Here is a 24,714-nt window from a genome sequence, read left to right as displayed (position 1 = left end):
CTTGGTTATCTTCTTCTGGGCGCAACACCCAAGTTTTTCCACTTCGGCAATTCCTAGCTTTGCGGTGCTTTTTATCTTACAATGCTCTTAATTATGTTTTTCTTATCTTCGAGAAACTCGTCCAGCGCGCTCACGTAATTTAGCGAATGCACATTTCAAGGCAACAGCCGCATAAAGAGGAGGAGGGAGGAGGGGGAGGGGAAAGGGGGGGGGCTATGAACAAATTGTCCGTAATTCGTGCGCCACCGGCAAATGTAATTTTCCAGATCGGCCTGGTCGTCTCGTCGCGCAACTCTGTGTCCATTTCGAAATTGCTCGTGTGTTTTTCGCGTCCCCGCTAAAGAAGGGTTTCCGTTAAACAAGGTGAGATGCTTCCCGACTTTCACGTTAAGTGTCTCTGCTCCTTCTCTTGGTCCATCTTATTTTAGGCTTTCTCTCACCGAGGAATGTTTACCCTCAACAACGGGGTTAAACTTGCCGCGGGCACAGATATCTTTTGCTATAGAATAAAGATAGCGAGAATATCGATTACTAAGTAGCTTATTTTATTAAGAAAGGTAGATTATTATTTCCAATAGTAATATTGTGACAATGACAGAGCGATTGGATAATTTTATTGGATTCAATTTTAAACATCGAAATTCGTCATTTTACTCAATTTACAATTTTATTTTTATTTAAAATACTAAAACAATATATAAATATTAAAATTTCTGTTTTAGACATTTTTAAGTCATATTTTATTTTTAATAATATTTATTTTTAATATACTTGTCATATTAATTAACGATCTATTTCACTTGAGATTACTTCTTTTTCCGTAAATCTCTGAATTTTATTCGCCAAATCTTTTCATTTGTACATTTTATCTCGGGTACTGTTTTATCATTGGAATTCTGTAGCTATTGCTTTTTTCGTATTCTTACATCACTCCCTTGGGACTATCCCTACGAAGCGGATAAGTATTAAAACCCTTACCATTTCGCTATGGAGCTAAATAAAAAAAAGCTGTTTCGGATAGTGGGTCGCTTCGTTTTTTTTTTTCTTCTTTTTTTTTTCCGACCGCTTGTAAACGTGAGATGGAACGCAATGTTTCGTGTCTCTCACGAGATTGAAACGACGAAAGTAAAGGTGACGATGAAGGAAGCAATTCGAAAATTACCATACGCTTCGAATGTTGAAATTCAATTGAAAGCCCCGATCGTATTATTCCTCGCTCGTTCGTAATGTAAGGCGAGATCTAATGGGCGGGCTCTAATCGAGAAATACATATTAATCGACCGATCCCGTTGAAAAATTCCCGGGCTCATTGTACGCGAGCCGAGCCCTCGAAAATTCTTCAAATCGTCCTCTATCCATTTTTCAGCGTCCATGAAGGACGCTTTCATCGACGAACGCGCGTTAACAATGAGGCTAATAAATTTCACTCAGTGCGCAATGTGTCGATAAAATGATGATAATAAGGATAAAAGAAGCAATCTCGCTCGTGATGTCGCAGTTATTGATACCCAAGTAATCGTACCTCTCTGTAAATCTAAATATAAAACCCCGTAAATCCGCAGAAGCGAACGTGTTTGCAACGCGGGGGGGGGATATTTCATCACTTAAAAGTATTTCATATATCGGATGTATGTGGACGACTATAAACTATATTCTAATGTGGATGATCTCTCTGCTTCTCTCGAAGGTGAAGGCATTGTAGCTATCGCTACAAGATCCGTATCTATTGTTAACAGTTTGTATTGTGTTCTAGTTGCTTTCACATAATGGCTATATAGGATGTCTCAAAAATGGAAGTCAATCGCTCGGGAGGCGAATGGGGACCTAAAAAAGTTGAAAGAAGAAAAAAAGTTGGCGAACATAGATCTAGAAATCTGCGTTCTCAATGTTTCTCCAATTTTTGTTGTTAAAATTTTTAATTGTTTTGCTTTCGAAAATTTCGAACTTTTTTGTCAAAATCAAAAGAAAAGAATTTTATGCGTTTTATAACATAATTAAAGTTAAATAAAAATTGCAGACTTTAGCAATACATGGAATGTATCACGTGGAAATAAGCGGCTCTAACGCATCTTGGCAGAGATCAAGATTCTAGTTGGATTTCGCAACTTTTATTTAACTGTAATTATGTTATAAGGCTCATAAAGATCATCTATTCCTTTAATTTTGATAAAAAAAAAAACTTGAAAGCAAAGCGATTTCAAATTTCAATGTAAAAATGGTGATAATTCGAAAACAATGCGTTTTCGGACCCATGTTTATATCAATCTTTTTTCTTGTTTTTCTTGTTCTGGATCACCCGACTCATCTTTCAAACGATTGACCTCGACTCACGGAACACCCTGTATAATCTCCTGACATTATATATTCAGATTATTAACCAATTATTATATTACATTATAATTTCACGTTGCTGTTCTCTTATTAAATAACAAATAAGGGCGCAGCATCATGATATATAGACAAAGGGATACGTCGTATCTTGGAAATTAATGAACAACAACGAATCGAGCAAGAAATCGATACGTTGTCGAGAAGACATGGGGGTGTAAGCCTGGGGTGTGCAGCCCATAAATTTCATCTCGGTATCAATCGCGCCGCGTCAATCAATCTCAGTCGCTGCGCTCGGCTGCTCACGCTCATTCCCGCATGTGCGTTTATCAAGGATTCATTGGGCGCTAATCTGCTGCCTTGAACTGCTCGCGCCAATTGCGAATCAATTATTCGTTTATTCGCGTTGACGCGCGAAGGACGCGGCGGCGTGCTCGTGAATTAAAGGGGAATTCCGCCGAGGGAATTGGCGCACATGGATGTAAATAAGCGGTACTTTACTCGCGCGATTAAGGCGCCCCGTACGCGCTAACGCTCCTCCTCTGTCATTTATTCAAACGTGCAAATTAATTGTACAGATTTGGAAATTGTACAGAATTGTACAGAATTGGAAGACCGACGCGTGATGGTGTATTGCCGATATTTAAAACAGAACGCGAACGTTTTCGCGGCGGCAATTTTATGAAGCGTGCAAAAATTCTCTCTCTCTCTCTCTCTCTCTCTCTCTCTCTCTGTAAAAATTTTCTTTCAAAATTCTTATTTTTGAAATCTGAAACTTTATACACGATCGTAAAAAACCGTACAAAGTTTTTCTCCCGAGATGCACGAGGAATGATGCGCTCGGATATCCTCGGGATACGGATGGACTCGCGAAGATTATTTATTTAGTTTGGAAAAATATAGCGCGAAAGAGACAGAGGCAGAGAGGAAAACGTGAATTGGCGCGGCCTAATTCTTTCATCCGCGACGCGCGAGCCGCGGAAGAATCCCGAGTGCAATGATTGCGCGAGATGTAATTATTATTTCCATCGGTGGTCGCCAACCGGATTGGTAATCGTCGCTGGGAGAACTCCCGGGAATTTCATTTGGTTTCGATAAATTCTGCCGTGCGACCAGCCGAGGTCGCGCTCTCCGGTCATCAATTCCCAACGACAAGACCGCGCCCGCTGCTAACGCCGAATTTAACGCGGCTCGCTCTTGGTGATCCTCCCGAGTAAATCGTCCCAAGTGAATGAATCGGAAGTGAACTATCGGCAAGTTCAAATTCATCGGAGAGTCTCCGGGAGTTTTCGGAGTTTTCGTTTGTAATGTAAAAATTATTAGTGCCTCTTAAAGAAAAACTCGACTTTTCGCAGTACTGGAAGTATACCCAAAAGCACTGAAATTAATTTTGAAACTTTTGTAAGTAAATCATCAGATTATAAATATTGAAATTTCCAAGCTTCCACTTTGCCGATGCAATAATAGTAATTAGTTTTTTTTTTTTTTTTTTTTTCCATTAGGATTTTACCCTTCAATATGAAAAGCTATGTTGAATATAAGATTAATTTTCATTTCCAATCAACTCATTAGTGATTCATCGAGTAATCATTAGTACCACATCTAATTCGGTGTAATATTCATTTAATGCGCGCCATACACGAAGTTTCCACATTCTCCATGTTGGAAAAGTCTATAGAGGATCTGATATCGATATCGTGCCGCCAGATGGTTTGGATTTAATAGAGAAAATTTGGTTTATATTGTCGGAAAGTTTGCGCTCCCTCTAAATTAATACCTTCCTACAACCTTCCAACCTATCTCTCTTTGATTTCAAATGCTTATTACTTGCTAAGCTTTCTTATAACTTATTAAACTCGGACACGCTGTGGTTTGGTATCTATTCTAGAAAATAAATTGAAAAATTAAAAATATAAATTGAAGAAAACGTCTTTATAACGTATATTTATTAAATAAACGTCACATGCAAAATATATTGCAAGTTTCTTGATTTGAATTTGTTTTAAAATTTGGCCACTTGTAATACGTATGTAGATATCACAAATATGTTTTTTTGTTAGACAAAATTCCGAATTGATCGCGCAATCCGCAAATAAAAGAAAACGCTCGAGAAACGTGATGCATTTTGTACATCTGATACTAATTGAATTTGCTGGACTGGTAAAGGTTACTGTTAACTACGGTTATATAGCTTTCATTAATTATGCGTTTAGATGCTATTATTAAAATGTGCCGAATATGCGCGTGATAACATGGAAACAACGAGCACACTTTCCCAAAATAATTAATTCTACCTTCAACTTTATCCGCCAGATTTTTCCCATCGTTTTAATTTAATATCAGATAATAAAATTAGATGATATTAGGAAATGCTAAAAGAGTGGCTCGTTTCGAAATCCTTTCCGGTTTTCACGGCGAATGTCACTGCCTAAAGGTGTCAGCCTTCGGAGGTAACAGATATACAATTGCGTTACGTGCGTGTAATTGCGTTTTTACATGCAAATTAAGCGAGTCACCGACCGAGGCGGTGAACTTTGTGTCAAATCTTGTGTCAAAATCATCCGGCTTTCTTGTCGCACCGAATGTGACAAGTTTTATTTTCATTAACCGCGAGCGAGCCCAGACGTTGTCTAAACTCATAAAAAACTACCTCGAAGCACGTGGTAAAGATGAGGGTCAAAGTGTCAATAAAGACTATCGACGTACGATGGCGTACGTTCGCGATATTACATGCTCGCGCTCCTCTTCTTTTTCTTGAAAAAAAGAACGCTCGCAAATTTTATTTGCGGTGGATACTTTACGAAGGACGTCGTTTGCGCGCAAGATTGCATTTGTCAGCACAAAGGGGAGTAATAGGATGACAACGAGGAATTAATTAATTAAGAGTGGCGAGAGAGAGAGATGCAATCATAATGCTCACAGAACTCCCATTGGTAGTGAGATAATACGGAAGATTGTCGCGACGAAAGTTTATTAAAAGAATTAAGATTAAAATTATACTAAAAATTTTTAAATTGCGAAATGCAAAATATTTATTCACAAATCTTTCTCAAAAATTATGAAGCACCTCTTTTGATTATAGAGACCTATTCTTTTTTTTTTTTTCTCCTGAAATCAAGCTATTTATTTATTTTGTAAAATAAATTTATTTGATTGGCAAATCAGATTAAATTATCAAAATGAATTATTTCCAGATATCCATATTTTTCTGTATCCTCAATTTTATGCCGAGAAAAAAGTTGCAATTTATTTTATCATGAATAAAAAGAGTGACGGAATCAGGCGAGATTAAAATGTTTAACGCAAAAATAATAAAGTTTTATTCAGCTGTCTGAATTTTTTTATTCTGCTTATTTTTAGACGAAGAAAAACATAATTATACACAAAATATGTAACCGTGTAAAAGCTAAGAATTCTATTGAATAGAACGAAAATTCGGAGCTCCAATCTGCGAGATCGAACCCGCCGCTAATGTGTTAAAGTATCGATAAAGGCTGCGTCAATATTACCGCGTTCGTGCGTGCACGCTATTACTCTCCTTCGTTACTAAAACTTGCCTAGAATAATAAACACGCGATTTCTAAAAGTAATATTTTCAAATACTTCCGGAACAATGGCGATAAATGAAATTCTGTTTTGTCCGTGCTCCTCTGACGCACTATTTTTATTTACTTCGTTTAATTGTACAATCAAGATATCGTCCGGATACCTTCCGGATATACCGGGGTATATCCGGAAGTTGAAAGATAATTAAAATTTGTAATATTTTTTTTTTCCTCCGCTTTCAATCAAGATACCGTCCGGTATCTTGATTGAAAGCGCAGGAAAACATATTACAATTTTTTTCTGCAAAGTGTCGATTACACATTCCGTGTTACTTGACATTTTCTGATACGCTATTTTGTCGCGTAATGAGATATAAATAAAACGTGGTTATCTTAGAGTATGGCATAATCGTCGTGGGCGAGGATAGTTAAAAAGGCCATCCACGGCACGTGTAGAACTACGAGGAGATTCCTCGTAGTCTTCTGTTTCTTCCGAATCTTTCCTTTAAATCAAGGTAAAGCATATTTTATCTCAGTTTTATCTCGGTGATAGACGCTTGTTAGGATTTGATTCTAGCTCTTGCATATTTTAGATGAGATTTGCATCGCGCCACGTTTTGAGAAAATAAAAAATGAAAGCTAGAGAGAGGTGTGTACATACCACGTTACCGGGGTTGTTGAAATATATATCGTCACATGTAAACTGCGGTTAATTGACGTTTCCCGCAGTTTCGTTTGCGGCCTTACGCGATTTTATTTCATCCATTCGAATTACAATGCGGATGTTGTTTTTTTTTTGTTTTTTTTTTTTTGTTTTTTTTTTAGAGATTTATTCCGTTGCTTTAAAATTCTTTTCAAATTTTCAATTTTTACTTCTGTTGAAAATTATATAATATTACTTTTCAATGAAATTAGAAAAGTTAAAAAGTTTGTTAAAATTGTTATACGTATACGTTTAATGATAGCTATAGAATAATTGACAATATAGTATAACTAGATTGAGACTTGCATTTTTATTTGCGTTTTTATTTGCAGTAAAGGCAATATTTATGCAAAGCACATTTCTGATTTCTAAAATGCGTCGGAAGGGAAGAGAGAGAGAGAGAGAGAGACACTTAAAGTATATAAAGCTCACATGTAAAGTGCATCAGATAGCGGCGTAAATCGAGGGTAAAAAGAATATAATATGGTGGTTGAGGCAATATACCATCCAGAGTAATCTTACATCACATCACGTGCCACAGTTGCGCCGCGAATAATTTCGCTCGTCATCTGGATATTTTGCACGAAATATATTGCGGTCCGTGAAAACTTGTAACGAGATTGCTGCGCCATAACTACTTTATATTTCAGATTTATCGGGACCTTCTAAACTTTTCTCAACGGTATACAAATATTAATAATGTATTCGTTACGATTTCGCCTCGTTCGGAGTACGCTCGAAGTAATGTCATTCGACAAAGTCGATTCTATAAATTTAACATTGGAAACAGCTGATGCAACCTCGTATGTACTTAATTTTGTATTTGTCTTTCTTTATATTGGTCTCAGGAAAAAATAATCAAAGTTAAAAAAGACGAAACGAAATTAAATTATTAAATTGTCACACTCAAACTTCATCTCGACGGTTAAAATATTTATTTGTAAATGAAAATGACATTTCCATCATAATTACGTTTATTTGCCAAAAGTAATATTTTACAAATTCGAGAAGAATAAGCAATTATTTCTATTTCATAATAACATATTTATAGAATATTATTATATCATATTATTACATTTTGGATTGTGTAAAACGTTATTTCAATTAAAATTACATCAAATATAATTCTTAATATATATATATATATATATATATATATATATATATACACGAGTTTCTCGTTTAATTTAAAACAAACATCTTGCGTGTGTAGGAAGTCATTACAATTTTAACTCATCAAATTTCAATTACCGACAGCGAGTTCGCCGTTTCTATTCAAGATATGTATCGTCGTTGTTAAAACGTAATAATAATTACATTATATATAACTTTCTAACAACCCAAGTTAAACAACGAGACATATTTATGCTTCGTGTGTAGGATAGCGCTGAAAGGGTGTTGTCATGTATAGGGCATTCCCTGACTTTCTATGGGTTTTGTTTTAAATGATCCTGAAATATATCCGAACAATTCTCTTTCTCTCTCTCTCTCTCTCTCTCTCTCTCTCTCTCTCTCTCTCTCTCTCTCTCTCTTCTCTTTTAAACAATTTAATATAACAATTAAAATATCATACAAATATTTACATTGACTATATCGCCAAATCTCTGAAAAACGCATCGGTCTGCGTCTATATTTCTTTATAAAATAACATCTTTTATCAGTTATAACAAATTATCTTTCAATATATATATTTTCTCTTTTACGAGAAATTTATTTTAACATTATTAAAAGTTATTAAAGAAGAAGGGAGAAATTTTTAATTTTTTTATCATATTTTGCATGATAAGTTCTCATCCATCATTATATAGAATTAATAATAAATTTCGTTCATAAAATATTTTTAACTTGGAACAAGTCTATTAATTCTGTCGTCATGGGATAGAGCATACGATGTATGGGCCTCCATTGACGGATGTGCGTGTGCAATTATCACATATCGCGGCGATCATGAACGTCTCGCCGTCCTGCTTCCCGACGAAACCGGCGCGGCGCCGTGACGCCCGCTTTCCTCTCGATATCAAAATTCCATGCCTGGCATGCGCTGGAATTCTTTACGACCTCCGGTGTATCGTGGTGTGATGTGGTGTGGTATGGTGTAGTGTCACGAGAGAGCGGCGACCACACCCCGGCTTAGCTCGACACGACTCCGCGGAAGGGGGATAGTTAAGTAAGGACACGAGAACGAGGGTGAAAGGGAGCGGGAAAATCGGGAAATATACCGGGAAGAATAGTAGAAAAATAGTGTAAATGGCACGGGATGATGCGCAGGTTCTCTTAAGTAAGCCGGAGGTTTTAATGGCAATAATGAGAAAGAGGGTATTACGCGACGCAGCGGGAAGCGTTTGTGGGACGAAGGATTCGAAGGATTCGCAATCCGCAAAAAAATCGCACGAACATACAGAGAAACGTTTATCTCTTTAATTGCTACAAAAATAATTTATTTACACTAAATGATCACACAATTTTCGTGAAACATGCAAGCGTACGCATATATGAGAAACTCGATATTTTTTCATCGGATAGACGGGAGCCTATTTCACAAAGGATATCTAGAGTATCAATCACACGAGATACACTTTAATTATAATTAATTAATTAATTATGAACTAAAGACCTCATAGATTTTTTTTTTTATTTTGACATCTGTCATTACGAGTACTTGATACATTCGATAACGTGTTTTTGAAGTTGAAATCTATTTTTGTGTTTCAAGAACCGTCGCCGTTGTACGACAACAATCACTATCACGAGGAGTGCCTAAAATGTAACAGCTGCGGCCTGAATCTCACGGGACCCAATCAAAAGCGGGCGAGACGGTGAGTAAGATATATAGAATCGTGCCTTCTCGATGCGGTTTACGCTTTCCAGCGAACTCGTAAAATGATATTATCCTTAATCACTATTGTCGTAAGCTGTGTCTCATTAGCGCGGAGGCACGCCTCTTCTCCTTTTATTATCATACTCGTTTTATCGCGTTCTCGTTTCACCTGAGACTGTTGATGCGACCGTATAATGATCTTGCCTGTTAATTCAATACCGTTTGAAGAAAATCTAGGAAAAATACAAACCCCTTAAAAAAAAAAATATCTCTATTTCGGAATACACCCTTTCTCTTTGAATGACAACGAATTTCGAAAGATTTAGATTTTTACTATTGATTTTTTTATATTTGTTTTTACAGCGTGTGCACTGCATGAAATTTTATATTTTATACTTCATAGTGTGCAGAAAGAGATGATGCATGCCGCGGAAATTGTCAGAAAAATGCTCAGTCATAAATTGCGATTTCATCATTCGGGTTATCATTTATTATTTTGTCCGTCGATTTATTATCCTTTTTACTATCCTTCCCGATATGATTTCACGCAATCTGCATTCAGCCGCGTGCAAAATGAACGTCCGGTGAACGAATACGCTTTACATTTTATATCTGAAAATGTTATTATTTAGGATAACGGTAAATCATACAGTCAAGCGTGCAGTTTTATTTATTGTTGATGATACGGCGTAGATTTAACGCGATGTATTGCGCGCGAAAATAATTTTTATTCACAATTTAACACTGTCCGCCAGAGGGGAGTGTAAATAATCGCACGGCATTCAACAGGATTCTATTCATCCTATTTGATGCTATTACTCTCGACTTCCCTTTCGTACTTTAAAAACCAAGCCCCGACGCTTATGAAACCGTCCAGATGAAAGATCCATGACGCGGGCGGTCCCACGGCGCTGAATTCTCAAGATATTTCAGTCTTAGAAGTAGAGTACCGAAATGGGATATATATATAGTACGTGACGAAATAGAGACGAGCGAAATATCATTCAATTTGTATTTCACATACGCGTAAAAGAAAATAACGTTCTCATAAACAAACGTAGCTGATTGAATCTGTATTTTTCACGTACGAATTTGTGTCGCCAAGAATTTATTCGTCATTTTTTATCACACAAATATAGCAGAGCACGTCCAATTTTTGAAAAAAAAAAAAAAAAGGAAAAAAGATTGTTCTCAAATTATATATTGTTCTCTATTAAATATTGTTCTCTAATTCGCGCAATAATCCGCAGATGTGGAATAAAATATGTGGATTGTGGAACACGTGCGCGGCACTTTGTACGGCACGAGAAACTCCGTCGGTCGCGCAACTGCGCTTTTGTAACGCCAATGCGAACGGAGATTCCGTTTGCGATTTGACACTTTGTTCGCCGGGGGCGTCGAGAAAGGCGTCAATAGATCGCGAGACAGGGAAAGGCGGCGCTTTTTTCGCCGTCCATACGTCACGTCGCCGTCCGACTTTTACTACTTTTCCCGACGAACGTCGAGAGAATTCCGCGTCCGCGATAAACACGGCGGACAATGGAATGGCAAAGTGTGGAATCACAAGCGTTCGTCTCGCCGGGGCAGGGGCGAAGAGTAGATTCGATTCCCGATTAATTTGATCGGGATCGGGATTGAAATTCAACGAAATTGGCGACGTGCTCCTCGCGAAAAATCATTTTCGGGTTCGTTAGGAGTCACGCGAACGGCTTGTTCGAACCTGGCCGAAATGCCGGCTCCGCGCGAATATCGCGCTTTCGCACGCTCGCGCGTCCGATCGGATTTACATGGCCGATGAGATTCGATCTCGAAATGAATGCTGGGCTATCTATCACGTTTCCCATTCGAGAGAACGTTTACGTCACATACGGGGGGGGGGGGGATCATCGTGGGGCTCAGTCGATCGGAAAGCCATATCCCATCGCGTCGTTCGATCGCGAGTCACGTGGAGTTCAATCGGCGATTTTAGCGTGACCTCTTACGGATAAAAGGACGAGTGATATCCTTCTATATCGGGTCGTCGATTCAGAAGCCCATTTGCGATTCAACGAACGTTACGATGCGCGTTATCGCCGAGCTACCGCGTTAAAAACGCCACGTCACAGTACGTCATAATGACATCCCTCGACGACGAGCTTTCTCCGCCGAGCGCGACGGATTATCGAAAAATATTTTTATTATTCCGTCGCGGCACGGACGGCGGGTCGTGGAAATAATCGTGCGGAATCCTGTCAGATGCAGGCTGAATTGGAATGGACATTTTAATGTAACGTTATGCGATTATCGGCCGTTTTACAACCTTTACGCAAGTCGCTAATGCGTCACTATATTACGGAGCCACCGCCTGTCGCCGCACAGAGGCAATACAAATAGAAACGTCATATGAAGCTTAGGGAATAATATTTGCTACGATTTGCGTTTGTGCCACTCGATCGCATACTGTTATATCGAATACAATTCGTAAAATATTGGCGAAAATATTGATGTTTGGTGCACGTTGAAAAATTTAATTTTGCACATATTTCTATATATATAAGCAATTTCTTAAAAATAAGTTAGTTTTTTCATCTGTTTATAAATTTTACGCAAGAAGAAGTTGTAATAATATAAAATCCCGAGATAAATATAGTGTAATATAAAAATACCAATACTGCCCGGAGAATTTAACGATATATTCCGTAAATTAAGTAAATTGCGGAGAGATCAAACATGTTCTTTTATAGATTATTATTACTAGGTTTCTAGCGAATCTCGATATAGTCCATGATTTTAATTGCTATCACGCGTAAATCCACGTGATAAAAGCGAATGAGAAAGGAGATAAGGGAGCGGCGTGTTCCAATAACAGTCGCCGTCGGGACGTCACGATGGATTCACGTTTTATCAAGCGGCTGAACTCTCATGAAACTTCGTTCCTCTTGATTGTTTTCATCCCCATCTTGTTTGAGTTCGTGATTCTGGTATCACGTTGAAATGGAATGCGTCAATGGAAGAAGTTTTTTTGCCTTCTAACATAATCCTATCCATTTACTTAATTAATTTTTCACAATTCATCCATTGACGCTTTTTATTGCAAATATATCGATTTGATTGCTTCTCACAATCGTCTAATCTAATATTGAAAAATGTACAAACAAATATTATCGCACTGTTCAATAAAAAGCGTTACAATTATTGTTACATTCGTTTGTTCATTTATTGATATCGCATCTGTCGTATATAGGAAATTTATATCGTTACGATTAATGCCAAAAGGAAATAAGTTGCTCTTTATTGCCCATTAATTAGTGTTCACTTTGACGCTGTAAATGCGGCGGATTTTTATTCGATTCTTGAACGAAAAGCACCCGCGCGAAATGCCCGCCCCACTGGTTTGTGACGAAAACGATTTTAAATTTGGCTACTGTGCGTTTCAGATTCAAAAATCAGATACTCTGCGATCTGCACTTTGCCGACGTGGCGCTGATGGAGTGCTCGGACTTCATGCAGCAGTTGCGCAGCTTCAAACCACAAAGTTTAGGCTGCGCAGTTGCGAGAAGAAAATCCTCGACTACCCTGATCTTCCCGCTGCCCCCTCAGGCATGCTCCGGTAAGTCGATGCTTCGTCGTCGTTCACGTCGCCGGGTATGATCGCTCATTCTTCCCTCTCTTTATCATTCGCGCTGCGGTTTCGCGGAAGTCGATTCCGACACCGTCAAACTTTTGGGGGAAATACATATGTATGAGATGAAGCTACAGGTGGTTCCGCCCCCGTCTTGGATTACGCACGATTATGTACGCGAAGTTACATCGTCACGCTGAATTCGAATAGCCAGAATAGTAAGTCTTACTTTAAAAGATGTGACGAAGAAACGAGAATCGCGAAGAAATGTCCGTAAGGGAGAGGATGTTACAGTCCTCGAATTTTCTTCCGTTTCGTATTCAAGATTGAATCGAGTTATGCGCGCCAGATAATTTGAAAGCAAATTAAATTGCGAGCGTAATTGATGTAATCTTCGAATTTATTAATTTGCAATTATTAAAATAATTTTTGCATAAATTTTCATTGACGTAGTTGCAACATTTGTTGTATTGCAGGAATATAGAAGCCAGTAATTAATTGAATAGGTTTCGGAAATCAGTCATCATAAGAAACCATCGTGATCGTGCAGAGTCACGGTTCGCGAAAGGATCCCAAGTTTGAATCCCGATTGGTTTCATTAACTTTTCCGAATTTTCTTATTATTATATATACTGTGTTTTATACACACACACACACACACACACACACATATATACATATATACAGTCACTACTTACTTATCGAAACATTTATCCTTTAAGAAATTACATATTCCTTTGACGTACGGGCCTTTGCTCACGAACTGAAGAAATTCTGCAATTCTCGAAGGAGGGAAACATAGCCACTGGCGCCGTGTCGAAATTTGGCTTTCCAGTGAGATATGGATGGCCATTATGTATGAACAAAGGACCCGGCAATTAGGTCGATTCGCAGCAGCCGGAGCTCGAAGAAGAGGAGGGCACCGCGGGCGGCTCACTCTAAGTTCGAATACCAAGCCCTGTTTGCAAACAGCTTGGTGTTCTACCTTACAGTGAATCGACTGCGGTATCATCGACAGCAGCGCATCGGGGAGAAGAGCAGCCGGACAGGGAGGAAGACGAAGATTGATAAAACGATAAGGCGACGGCGCGCGCGGGGGGGGGGGGGGGAGGAGAAGAAACATATTACCGGAGATACGTACTTAAGTGGACGTGAGTCCGCCGTGGAAAGAAAATCTCTTCGAGGTTCTCCTGAGTCTGAGTTCTACCTCACGATCGATTCATCCTCGAGGCGTTATTTTATCGGATCGGATTCCTCTCTTAATGATTTTCAGACGGAGTGCTTGCCTTTGGATACTATTTGTTCTATCTGTTCTTTCTTATTCTCTCTCTCTCTCTCTCTCTCTCTCTCTCTTCCCCCCCTCTCTCTCTCTCTCTTTTATCCTCGCGTTCTCTTTGTTCCACTAATTTCTAAACAAACCTCCTTTCACCTCGAGGATGATCCGATCCTTTTCGCGTCTGTGGAAGAACAAAGACACCATCGCGGCGCCATCGCTCACCAATTTGCTCCGCCGAGAAGAGCGCTAGTCGAACGGGTTTAATTAACGTTAATCTCGCTTTGAGCGAAATTGCCCAATCGACGTTCGTGCGCTTCATGATGAAAACGTTGAGGATTATTGCATTTACGTACAATGTGTACCACGACAATGTAATAACTTTTACGCTGTGACATTACTCCTCAGCGATTATATTCTTTAACTAACTTCTCACTTGATTTGACAAAACTCGAATTTTTCGAAAAGCATGATTGAAATCATTTCCTAACTCAATTTCGACAATTCCGATTTACAGAGATTCAGTGCCTAATTCTAATTCTTTTTAAAGATTCATTTTGTTCGTTACCCTCAGTTTAGAAATATTAAGATAACAAGTGGACAAATTAGACGCAAGGACGTTGAGGATCAATTTTCTTGTAGATGAGTTCTGTCAAGAGTTTCCGCACAACCTGATACCAACACCCGGCTACTGGATCGAATGTTCACGGCAACAGATCACGTCGGACACGATCTGGGACGAGAGTGAGAGCGAGGCTACCGATCCCGAGCAGGTGGAGGAACAAAACGCGGAGGATACGCGTTCTTCGATACTGAAACGGCAAGACAACAGTTGCCTGTTCGAAGCGGAGAATGAAGGCGACGGTGACGACCCGCCTCGAAAGAAGACCACCATTGAAGAGCAATGGGAAAAGAATCAGGGTTTCGAGCTCACCTCGGTCGAGCAGGAGACCTACGAGAAATATTTCTACGGTTCGGAGCATTGGAACTACTTTACGAACGACGAGGATCTGGGGCCGGTGATACTTAGCATCAAACAAGAGACACTCAACAGCCGCGATCAATTTAGGATTTTGGTCAGAGCCATTAGTTACACGGTCCACGGCCTTATTCCTGCCAGTTGCGTCTTTGCTGATCGGTAATTCTGGAATTTTGGAACAGTCTTGCCTACACATATACAATATATCGCATTACTTTTCGTTAAGAGAATTAATAAAAGAGCAGATAAATTATTATGCCAACTATGAATAAAACTATTTTAAATATTTCTGGAATAATAAAACGCATTGTTAATTATTATTTTTTATATTAGTAATTTATTCTAATAGTTTCATGCATTCGACGAGTTAAAAATTTGTTGATTAAATACATGTTATAATCAATATGTCCTTGAAGATACACGAGACATGGCAGATATTTTTTGCAGATATAATCGAGAAGAAGTGGTACGTAGCCTCGGCAAGGAGGTGAACATCAATCCGCCGCTAACCCTGGGCCAATTGCCAGATACGCCCGAAGAACTTTTGAAGCTCGATCAAGTTTTTATCAAGTCTGAGCTGAAGGTCGGGGTGATTTATGTCCAGGAAGGTCAGTACAGCGAGGAGGAGATACTCGATAACAACGACAACTCGTCGCTCTTTGAGGAATTCCTACAGATTCTCGGGGACAAGATCAGGTTAAAGGGATTTGACAAGTACAAAGGTGGTCTCGACACCGTACACGATTTGACGGGCCTATATTCTGTCTACACTAATTGGAGGGGTATTGAAATAATGTTCCACGTGTCCACCTTATTGCCTTACGAAAAACACGATCCTCAAAAGGTGAGTTTTATTTATTCGCATGTTAGTTTATTTTTATTAATCGCCTAACGATAGCAAAACTTTAAGTAATAAAACCTATCTAAAATTCAAATAAAAATCTTCCGTCTTTTATTCATGCAGCTTCAGAGAAAAAGGCATATTGGCAACGATATAGTGTGCGTCGTATTTTTGGAAGCCGACAACACGAGCTTCAGTCCAGCTTGCATCAAGTCGCACTTTTTACATACATTTATTTTAGTGCGAGTGAGTCCACGTATAAAGCGGAAAATCACGAGATACGAGGTGTCCGTAGTTACGAGAGATGAAGTTGGGGCCTACAAACCATATCTGTGGGAGCAAAGCGTTTTCGAAAAAGGTACTACCTACATTACATTTTTACATAAAATATTAACGTTATTAATGAAAATTAGTTTTCTTTGATAATTTAAAACAGAATTTATGAAAAAAATTATCATATCATAGGAAGAATTATATAGTTTTTCTTCTATCAACGGATATTGTTTTAGTTAACATATAATCATTGGTATTATAGATGCATTAAATGATATAACTAATTTGCATAACAATATAACCTTCATTATAAATCTATCTGCTTTGCAACAAAATTTAATTTGATATTACTTTGTGTTTTAATTTCCATTTTAATATCGTAATTACTGAGTTTTTAATTTTGAAAAATAACACGACAATGTAAATGGTGAGATTAAATTGGCTATCTCAGAATTTTAAAATCTTTTGTATGTCGAACTTACTTGTCGAATTGGATTTACGGGCGCAACAGGTCCGATGTTCCGGGAATGGATATTAACGAAAATCGTGAATGGCGAGAGGGCGAGCTATTCCGCGCCGAAATTCGCGAGAATGCAGGAGAGGACGAGAAGTCAAATGTTGGAGGACATCGTCGCGAATCTCGCTAATCACGCGGAAACCGGGCAGATTCCGAAACCGTACAGGTGAGATGCGATCAAAAGATAAAAAAGTAATATTAATAAGAGTTCTTGACTAGAATTATTGCACATGTAGAAAACTAATCTAAAAATACACTAACTACATTTCATTGCATTAAATTAATATGCTTGTTATACACTGTTAGATATTAAAGAGTCAAATTTGATTCAATTTCTTAAGTTAAATAATTTTAGTTGTTTTTAACTATCATATGTGTTGAAATTCGCTATTTTAAAACATGTGTTTAAAAAAAATAACTATATCAAATTAACTCATTTATGTAGTTAAAATATTTAGTTGAAAGAAAATAGCGCCACTATTCAATAAAACGAATAACGGCGATGTTGCTAGAAGCGATACAAGTTGCCGTGTAGAGACAGCGTCGCGACGAGTCACAATGTGCCTTGATACCGTCGAATAAACGCGTTGTGTCTTCGAAGAAAAGATTATGTTAATGTTAAAGTGCTACTTATTTGTGATTTTTAGTGAAATTTAACGAAAAGAAATTTAATGAAAAGAAGAAAGTTATAAATCAAATTGTATCTTCGTCTTTTACTGTTATGTTTTTTTATTGTCGTGTATTTGTAACATTTGGTTTTGAAAATCATTTTCATGCTTATGTTGTGCGTTATTCGGAAGATTACATATGTATAAAGAAATCAGCATTGTACGATTTTCGAATTTATTGTATACGTAAATAAATCATTTATTACTGGCGACGAAAATTATTATATATGTATTTACGAGACAAAGTTTGACTAAAGATGTATAATTATGTTGCAAAATTTCAAAAAATAAAATATGTATATGTACATATACACATGATTGTTTATATTTAAAACTGCATTAAAATTTACAATTCATTAAATATAATAACTTTAATTTAACTATCACATTGTGTTGAAAATAACAATAAGAATAGTAATATTTAATTAAAATCTGAGTAGCCTTTGACTATCATAGATTAGTGATATTAGTAAAACACGATATTGAGTCATTTTTTACTAAATCAAAAGCTTATATTAACGTATGCACATAATAAACAAAATTTTAGTCAAATATAACACACTTCTTGAATAAAATTATTTAACTCAATCATTTAAGTTAAATTAACCATATATTTAGTTAGGAGCAATGGCATCTTATAAGAATGGTTAAAAATGACTAAAATTCGGTATAATTTGATACTATGGATTTAACAATGTAAAAGTTTCATTATGGATATTCATTATGAATTATTGTGAATGTGAAGTGTGTTGGCGTATCATTGTGGAAATTTATTAATTATATATATGAGAGTTTTATTTACAAATTACTAAACTCATATTTTGATAAAAAAATTATGAACAGTTTATGAAAAATTGTATAATAAATATTTTATAATAAATAGAACTTTTGAAAATCGTCCAGCATTACACACATACATACACACACACACACACACACACACACACACACACACACACACACACACACACACACACAGAATTATTGAAAATAAAGTTAATAATTAATAAATTTCCATGAAATGATATGACAGTTTCACATACATATTTATTGTATAATTTATAATGTATACAAAATATTTTTAATATTAAATGTGTTTAATAAATAACTGATCTAATTAACTCTGCGTGTAATATGTTAATTGCATATATGTTAGTTGATTATAAAATGTTTGCTCAAATATTACGTACTCGATCGATAGGATTAAATTTCCGATTATTGATTTTTAGACGAGGTTCCTGGCGACCGATTGGACACATGAGACCATCATCACCATTGTTGGACTCGGTGCGAGATCAGTTTGAAGACTATGATCAACTCGCAAAGGACTTCACTAGAGTGTTCCTTAATAATTCAGCGAATATGACGCTAAACGCCAGTCTTTTCGACGTGTCCTTCCTCGTGCCGGGACAGCAAAAACAAAAAGTCCGATTCATCGGCGTTAGAGCAATTCTAGCAGTAAGAAGCAGGTAATAAAATATTTTTTTTAAAGATTAGGAGAGCATGGCGTTTGTTTATTTTTTCATGAAACAGTATAAAGTTTGAGAAATATAAATATACATGACGTAATTCTTTCGAAAATTAATTTCTAATAAACTCAAACGATTATGCTTGATCATGTCTAGCGTGGAAAGATGATTTTTAATAATTTATTAACTAGAAAAAGTACTTTTCTCTTTTGATTTATTAATTTCAAATAAAATAAGTATTTTTTAATTAGTATTCTTTCATCTCGTTCGCATTTCGATAAAGCTTGAAATAATTAACAAATATTTAAATAAGTAAGCGTAGCTACGACCGGTTAATATACGTATGTACAATAAAAGATATATTTGCTAAGCGGATATATAAAAAATTAGTTGAACAGAAAAAATTCTTTTATGCTTTAACGTTCAACGCAACGTGAACTTTGTAATTTATACTTTGTATGTATTTGTCTTTATACAGAGTGTTTCAAGAAATGTTATACGGAATTCAAGCGGGCTTCGGAAGCCCGCAAGTACCAGTTGCTGAATTACTGGCAAGACCAGCGCCGACATTGCTTAGCCCGCAGAAGCCGAAGAGTTCGAATTTCCTTCAAGTTCCCGATATGGAGAGTCCTAGGTACGTTTTAATAATTAAGATCGTTGTTGTTGTTGTTGTTATTTCGGAATATTTATTTATTAGTCTCATGAATCCATGAATTCGAAATTGTTGATGTCGAAGTTTGCTCGTTAAAGTGACATATTGCGTCATTACGAAAACGGATAACTTCGAGATCAAAGTCGTTAGATCAAATCTGCAAAATACGGTTGCAAAACTGATTGGCGAATTGAGAGTTCGCTTAGGACATTGGCTACGGACTTAATAGAATCTCAATCGAAGATCGAGCAAGAAAAATATCTTATGCGAGATAGAGATTGGATTTCTCTAATGAGAGTAGATTGGAAATCTCGCTTGAACGGTGAGACTAATGCCTGCGATTCTCAGTGTCGAATGTTTCTTTCGTATTTATATCGTTACTTAATCGTAATATATGTATCTTTTTCACGGCACATCCATGTCTCCTATCCTCACGGCACCGCATGATTACCTTGTAACCTTTTTGTTTATTACCGTATGATGCAAAAAGTATAAATTTAATCAAACCATGTATCGTGTATATTGAACTTTATGTAGCATGCTCTTCTTTAAGAGGCACTCGCAATATTCTGTCGAATGATACGAATGATTCACGGCGAATTCGTCTCGCTTTAATCGCTGAAAAAAAAAACGACATAGTCAAACGACATTTTCAAAAAAATAAAATTCTCTAAAATCTGTCATTTGTTCGTTATTATTTTTTTTTTTTTTTCAAAGAAGCAAAATTCTATGAAGTCTGCCATTTGCTCGTCAATATTTCTCTGAGATATTCTTTCTCTCTTATAATCTATATTCTTTAATTGCAAAGAGAAGAAGCGTTGTAGAACTTATGTATATTCTTTTTTCAATTGTTTCCATTAGTAATGTTGTATCAAGTATGCTCCTTTTCGTCTATATTTTTATTATGATACTATCACCATAATAATTTTATATTATTGCATTTTCCCGTTATTTTTTATATTCTAAATTTTATGTAATAATGTTAATTAAAATTAAATAATGTTAATTAACAAAAAATTCTTGTCATCGCTGCTATGGATTCGATAATTATGCGCACAAATTGTTTCAATCCTTCGCACGTTGAGTACAAAATTGTTAATTCCGAGAGTGAGCTTTCGTCGTTGTCTCGTTTTCGTTTCGTAACTTTATATTCGATATTTGTCCCTTCCCAATTATACTACAGTCTTCCTCTTTTCTACCTTGAATTTATCCTCGAAGATACCTGTAAATCCCAGTTCCATACCTTGAGGTGCCGCTCCGCGGTTTCTGTGAGATACTGGTTCTGATGTGTTTAGGCCCAAAAGTGTCCCGTCATCGCCGATGGTGAAACGGGCCTTCTCACGATTGGGCACGATCACGGCAGGATGGGGAAGGAGCATTAGAAAACACGGCGGGGGAAATACTCTGCAAAGCGAGGATCGAAAACGATGGGCCAGCTCGCAAGATTGCAGTAGTACGTGTCTCAATCCTTAACGGAATTCACGGATCATATCGGATACTTTTTATTTCTTATTTAAGCACAAAAAATAAAATAGTGATTCTAATGTTTAATCACAGCACATAAAGCTGTATTTATACGATAATTTTATGTTTTGAGCGAAAAGACAAAGTTTAAACGTTATTTTTTTTTTTTCAGATAAGGAAGCGAAGGATAAGGACAAAGCAGCCCAATCATTGGCAGTGCCGCGACTCAGCGTTTGTGCGGACGCGCAAAAAGTAGATAAAGCCAAGTTGGCGCAGACCGAGGTGAGCGAAATATCACGACATACCTTGACCATACTCAGAAAACCGACGCGAGATCTTTTCGCATTAATCCGTGAAATTAAAATTTTTTTCTGAGAATATAACATTTTTCATCAAAGTTATATTAAAATATTTCAGATATTTTGTAATATATTCTGTAATCCTAAATATCTTTACTTTTCATTATTTTGTCTTACACATTTAATATGTCTATTCTATATCTTTTATAAGTAAATAATTAACGATTAATATTAAATCATTAAATTATTATTGTAAGATATATTAATCAAAAAATAAATCCTGGAGCCTGGAGCTTGCAGTTGTGATCCTCCATTAATAAAAATCAATATTTTCAGTTCGACATCATCGAGTTCGATCCAGAAACATTCCGAATTCTGTTGGATTATCTTCATACCGGATCCTGTCCATTGACGTGCAGCAATATACCTGGTCTGATATGCGCCGCAGAACACTACGACCTGCCGGAACTTCTTCAAGCTTGTTTCCACCATGCCAAGCAGTTTCTCAGAATCGAGATAGTTTGCGTGATGTTGTGCGCACTCGAGAATTACTACTGGCGTTACACATCCGCCTCGGAATTGGTCAACATGATCCTCGCGTTCATCGAACCGAGGGCTTATCAGCTCTTCGACAACCCGGACTTTCTCACTCTGAGCGAATCGATGGTGCAGATGATCATGTGCCGTAGTCTCGAGGTGGGGGAAATCAAGAAGTTCGAGGCGATGCTGAGCTGGGCGAAGAACAGAATCAAAACTAAATCAACCAAGCTCGACGCTAAAGTGGAGTTCAAGTGTATCATGGAGAGGCTCAGTAGGGACCTCAAGTTATATAGGATAACACCTCATGAATTAATCAGGGTAGGTATCAACAGAGAGATATATAAATGATATTCAGGACAAAAATCAGTTAGGTAACTCTTTCAAATTATTTCCCCAAATTATTTAATATTTCATTTTCCAAATTATTTAATATAAAAAAAGAATATTTTTACTTTTGATTATGTCTTATTTATCTTATTTGCCGACAAGTTTTTAAATATACGAAATATGAGAAGTCAATATTGAAACGATTCAAGTTGTAGATTTATAAATAACTTGAGTTAATCTCTTATTTTCTTATAGAGATTTTCTTTAGAGAATACACAAAAATTAATTATAAAAATTTCAAATCATAAAAATTTTGGAATCAGGTATGTGTTAGAAAAGTTTGAGCATATATTCACAAATATAAAAATAAAAAGGAGGCAGAAATATTTTTACTTCATAATTCTAAATGTAGATATATGGCTACAATGGGAATAAATTAAACTGATATTAAATTTACTTATATAACTAGTATATATATATATATATATATATATATATATACTCATATATATATATATATATATATATATATATATGAGACTAGTTAAAATCGTGAAATATTATAAATTATTTGTTTCATTAAATATATAAAAAATTGCTTCTCACTTTTCCAGATCGTGTTACCATCGAAAGCTATAAGGAACGAACGTATTCTTGAAACTCTGATGTTCCAAGCAAATTCCGGAATATATAGAAATGTCGATAGTTATTTGGAAGCGTACCAGAAGAAAATTCAAAATCAAGAAAGCTTCGATTGCGGACTATGAAAGTCAACGAAGCCACGAGAGGTGCCGCAAGGATGATGTGTACCTGAAAATATTGATAATTAACCGATGATTCTCCAATGATTCGAAAATTATTCTCTTACAACTTTGCTGCGCCCAAATCGTGTTATCGGATAATTGTACTCGAATAGTCGTAATCTTTTCGCGATATTGATTTAAAATTAGAGCATTTCGACTGCTACCGCGATATTCGATACGTAGAAGTCGATAATTACATTGCGGGGTCTGACAAGAGTTGACGATGATAGATTGCTTTGAGATTATGCAAGGTCACTGCTGAGCCACTTGATGAATAATGTGTTTAGACGCAATCTTGGCTTCATTCGCGCAAACTTTATTTTATACTCGTGCAGTAATATCAATAACACTGATGGCATATCGAGGGATGTTATCCTTACTTTGTTAATCATCAAAGTAAATCATCTGTGGAGAGAATAATGCTACAAAGTTGATATTAAAACAGAGATAGAGAATTATTGAAAGCTTTTTTAAAAGCTTTATTTTAAAAATCCGAAAAATTTAAGAAATTTTATTTTTTCTTATTTAATAAATACCTATTGAATTTGTGAAATATTGATTAATATAAAAGTTCAATATTTAAATTTGATCAGTAAAGGGCAATTCAATATTTAATAATTTCCGTATAATTATTCCCGCATAATACAAGATTTTTTATTATGTATTACATTTTTTTATAGACATTTTATCTGATTTTTAAAATATAAAAAATGTGTTAAAACGATATTTTCGTAACATTTCGTAATCTTCAATTTAATTGAATTTTATTTCCATTTGATATAAATATAATAAATATAGAATTGTTATTAAAATCAGTTGCAGATGAAATATATGTAATTAATACTAGCACATGAAAACACGACACTTTCATATATTTAATGAGAAAATTCAAACAAATAAAATTTTCGATTAAAAGTCAAGATAACGAATTAAGAAAGACTTCTATTATATTCTAATATCGCGGGTAAACAATAACGAGGATAAATCCGACTAAATATTGTTCATCAGTGTGTATGACTTCACTATGTATCATATCATCTGTCCTCTCGCTTCGATAAAACGAGAAAAACGAAAACAGCGAACGAATCGCCCGACGATTCGACAATATCGTCGACGTAAAGGGTTAAGAAAAATTCATTTTGATGATTATCAATTAGAAGGGTTCTCGATTGAGTACCCTTACGTATCGGCGGTACTCAATAAATTGCCGACACATGACAATCTGTATCATAAAAGAAAGCGCTACTACCACAATTTAACACGTAAAGAAATGGTTTACTATTACGTAAGCTTAAAAGAATATATAAATATGCATATAATACATATATACCTACCGATACATATATAAGAATATATATATAAGAAGAAAACGCTAAATGATGAATAACAACAATAATAATGAAAATAATAATGACACTAGTAAAAAAAGAGGCGTAATATAATATAATAACGATAATATATATATATATATATATATATATATATATATATATATATTTATATATTTTATATATATATTTATATATATATATATATACACATATATATATATATAAATGTATATGTATATATATATATATATATATATATATATATATATATTAATATATATAT

General features: G+C 36.0%; 1 protein-coding gene across 2 annotated transcripts in view; it reads left to right on the top strand.

The window, feature by feature from the left end:
* rsh (Rap GTPase activating protein radish) overlaps positions 1–24,714 on the top strand; it is a 36,702-nt gene extending 11,988 nt beyond the window's left edge. For both annotated transcript variants that reach the window (XM_089076988.1, XM_089076987.1), the window contains exons 10-21: positions 9,290–9,392; positions 12,811–12,983; positions 14,911–15,406; positions 15,695–16,091; positions 16,212–16,446; positions 16,873–17,044; positions 18,776–19,015; positions 19,494–19,649; positions 20,963–21,120; positions 21,304–21,413; positions 21,767–22,288; positions 22,912–24,714. In XM_089076988.1, the coding sequence (XP_088933114.1) occupies positions 9,290–9,392; positions 12,811–12,983; positions 14,911–15,406; positions 15,695–16,091; positions 16,212–16,446; positions 16,873–17,044; positions 18,776–19,015; positions 19,494–19,649; positions 20,963–21,120; positions 21,304–21,413; positions 21,767–22,288; positions 22,912–23,064 (2,915 nt within the window). In that variant the 3' untranslated portion in view covers positions 23,065–24,714. The remainder of the gene's footprint in view (positions 1–9,289; positions 9,393–12,810; positions 12,984–14,910; positions 15,407–15,694; positions 16,092–16,211; positions 16,447–16,872; positions 17,045–18,775; positions 19,016–19,493; positions 19,650–20,962; positions 21,121–21,303; positions 21,414–21,766; positions 22,289–22,911) is intronic.

The sequence above is a fragment of the Pogonomyrmex barbatus genome, unplaced genomic scaffold (assembly GCF_055798465.1).
Source record: "Pogonomyrmex barbatus isolate J1 unplaced genomic scaffold, ASM5579846v1 scaffold2, whole genome shotgun sequence".
NCBI classification, from domain to species: Eukaryota; Metazoa; Arthropoda; class Insecta; order Hymenoptera; family Formicidae; genus Pogonomyrmex; species Pogonomyrmex barbatus.
Note: the sequence above shows the minus strand (reverse complement) of the source record. Positions and strands in the feature narration are given on the sequence as shown.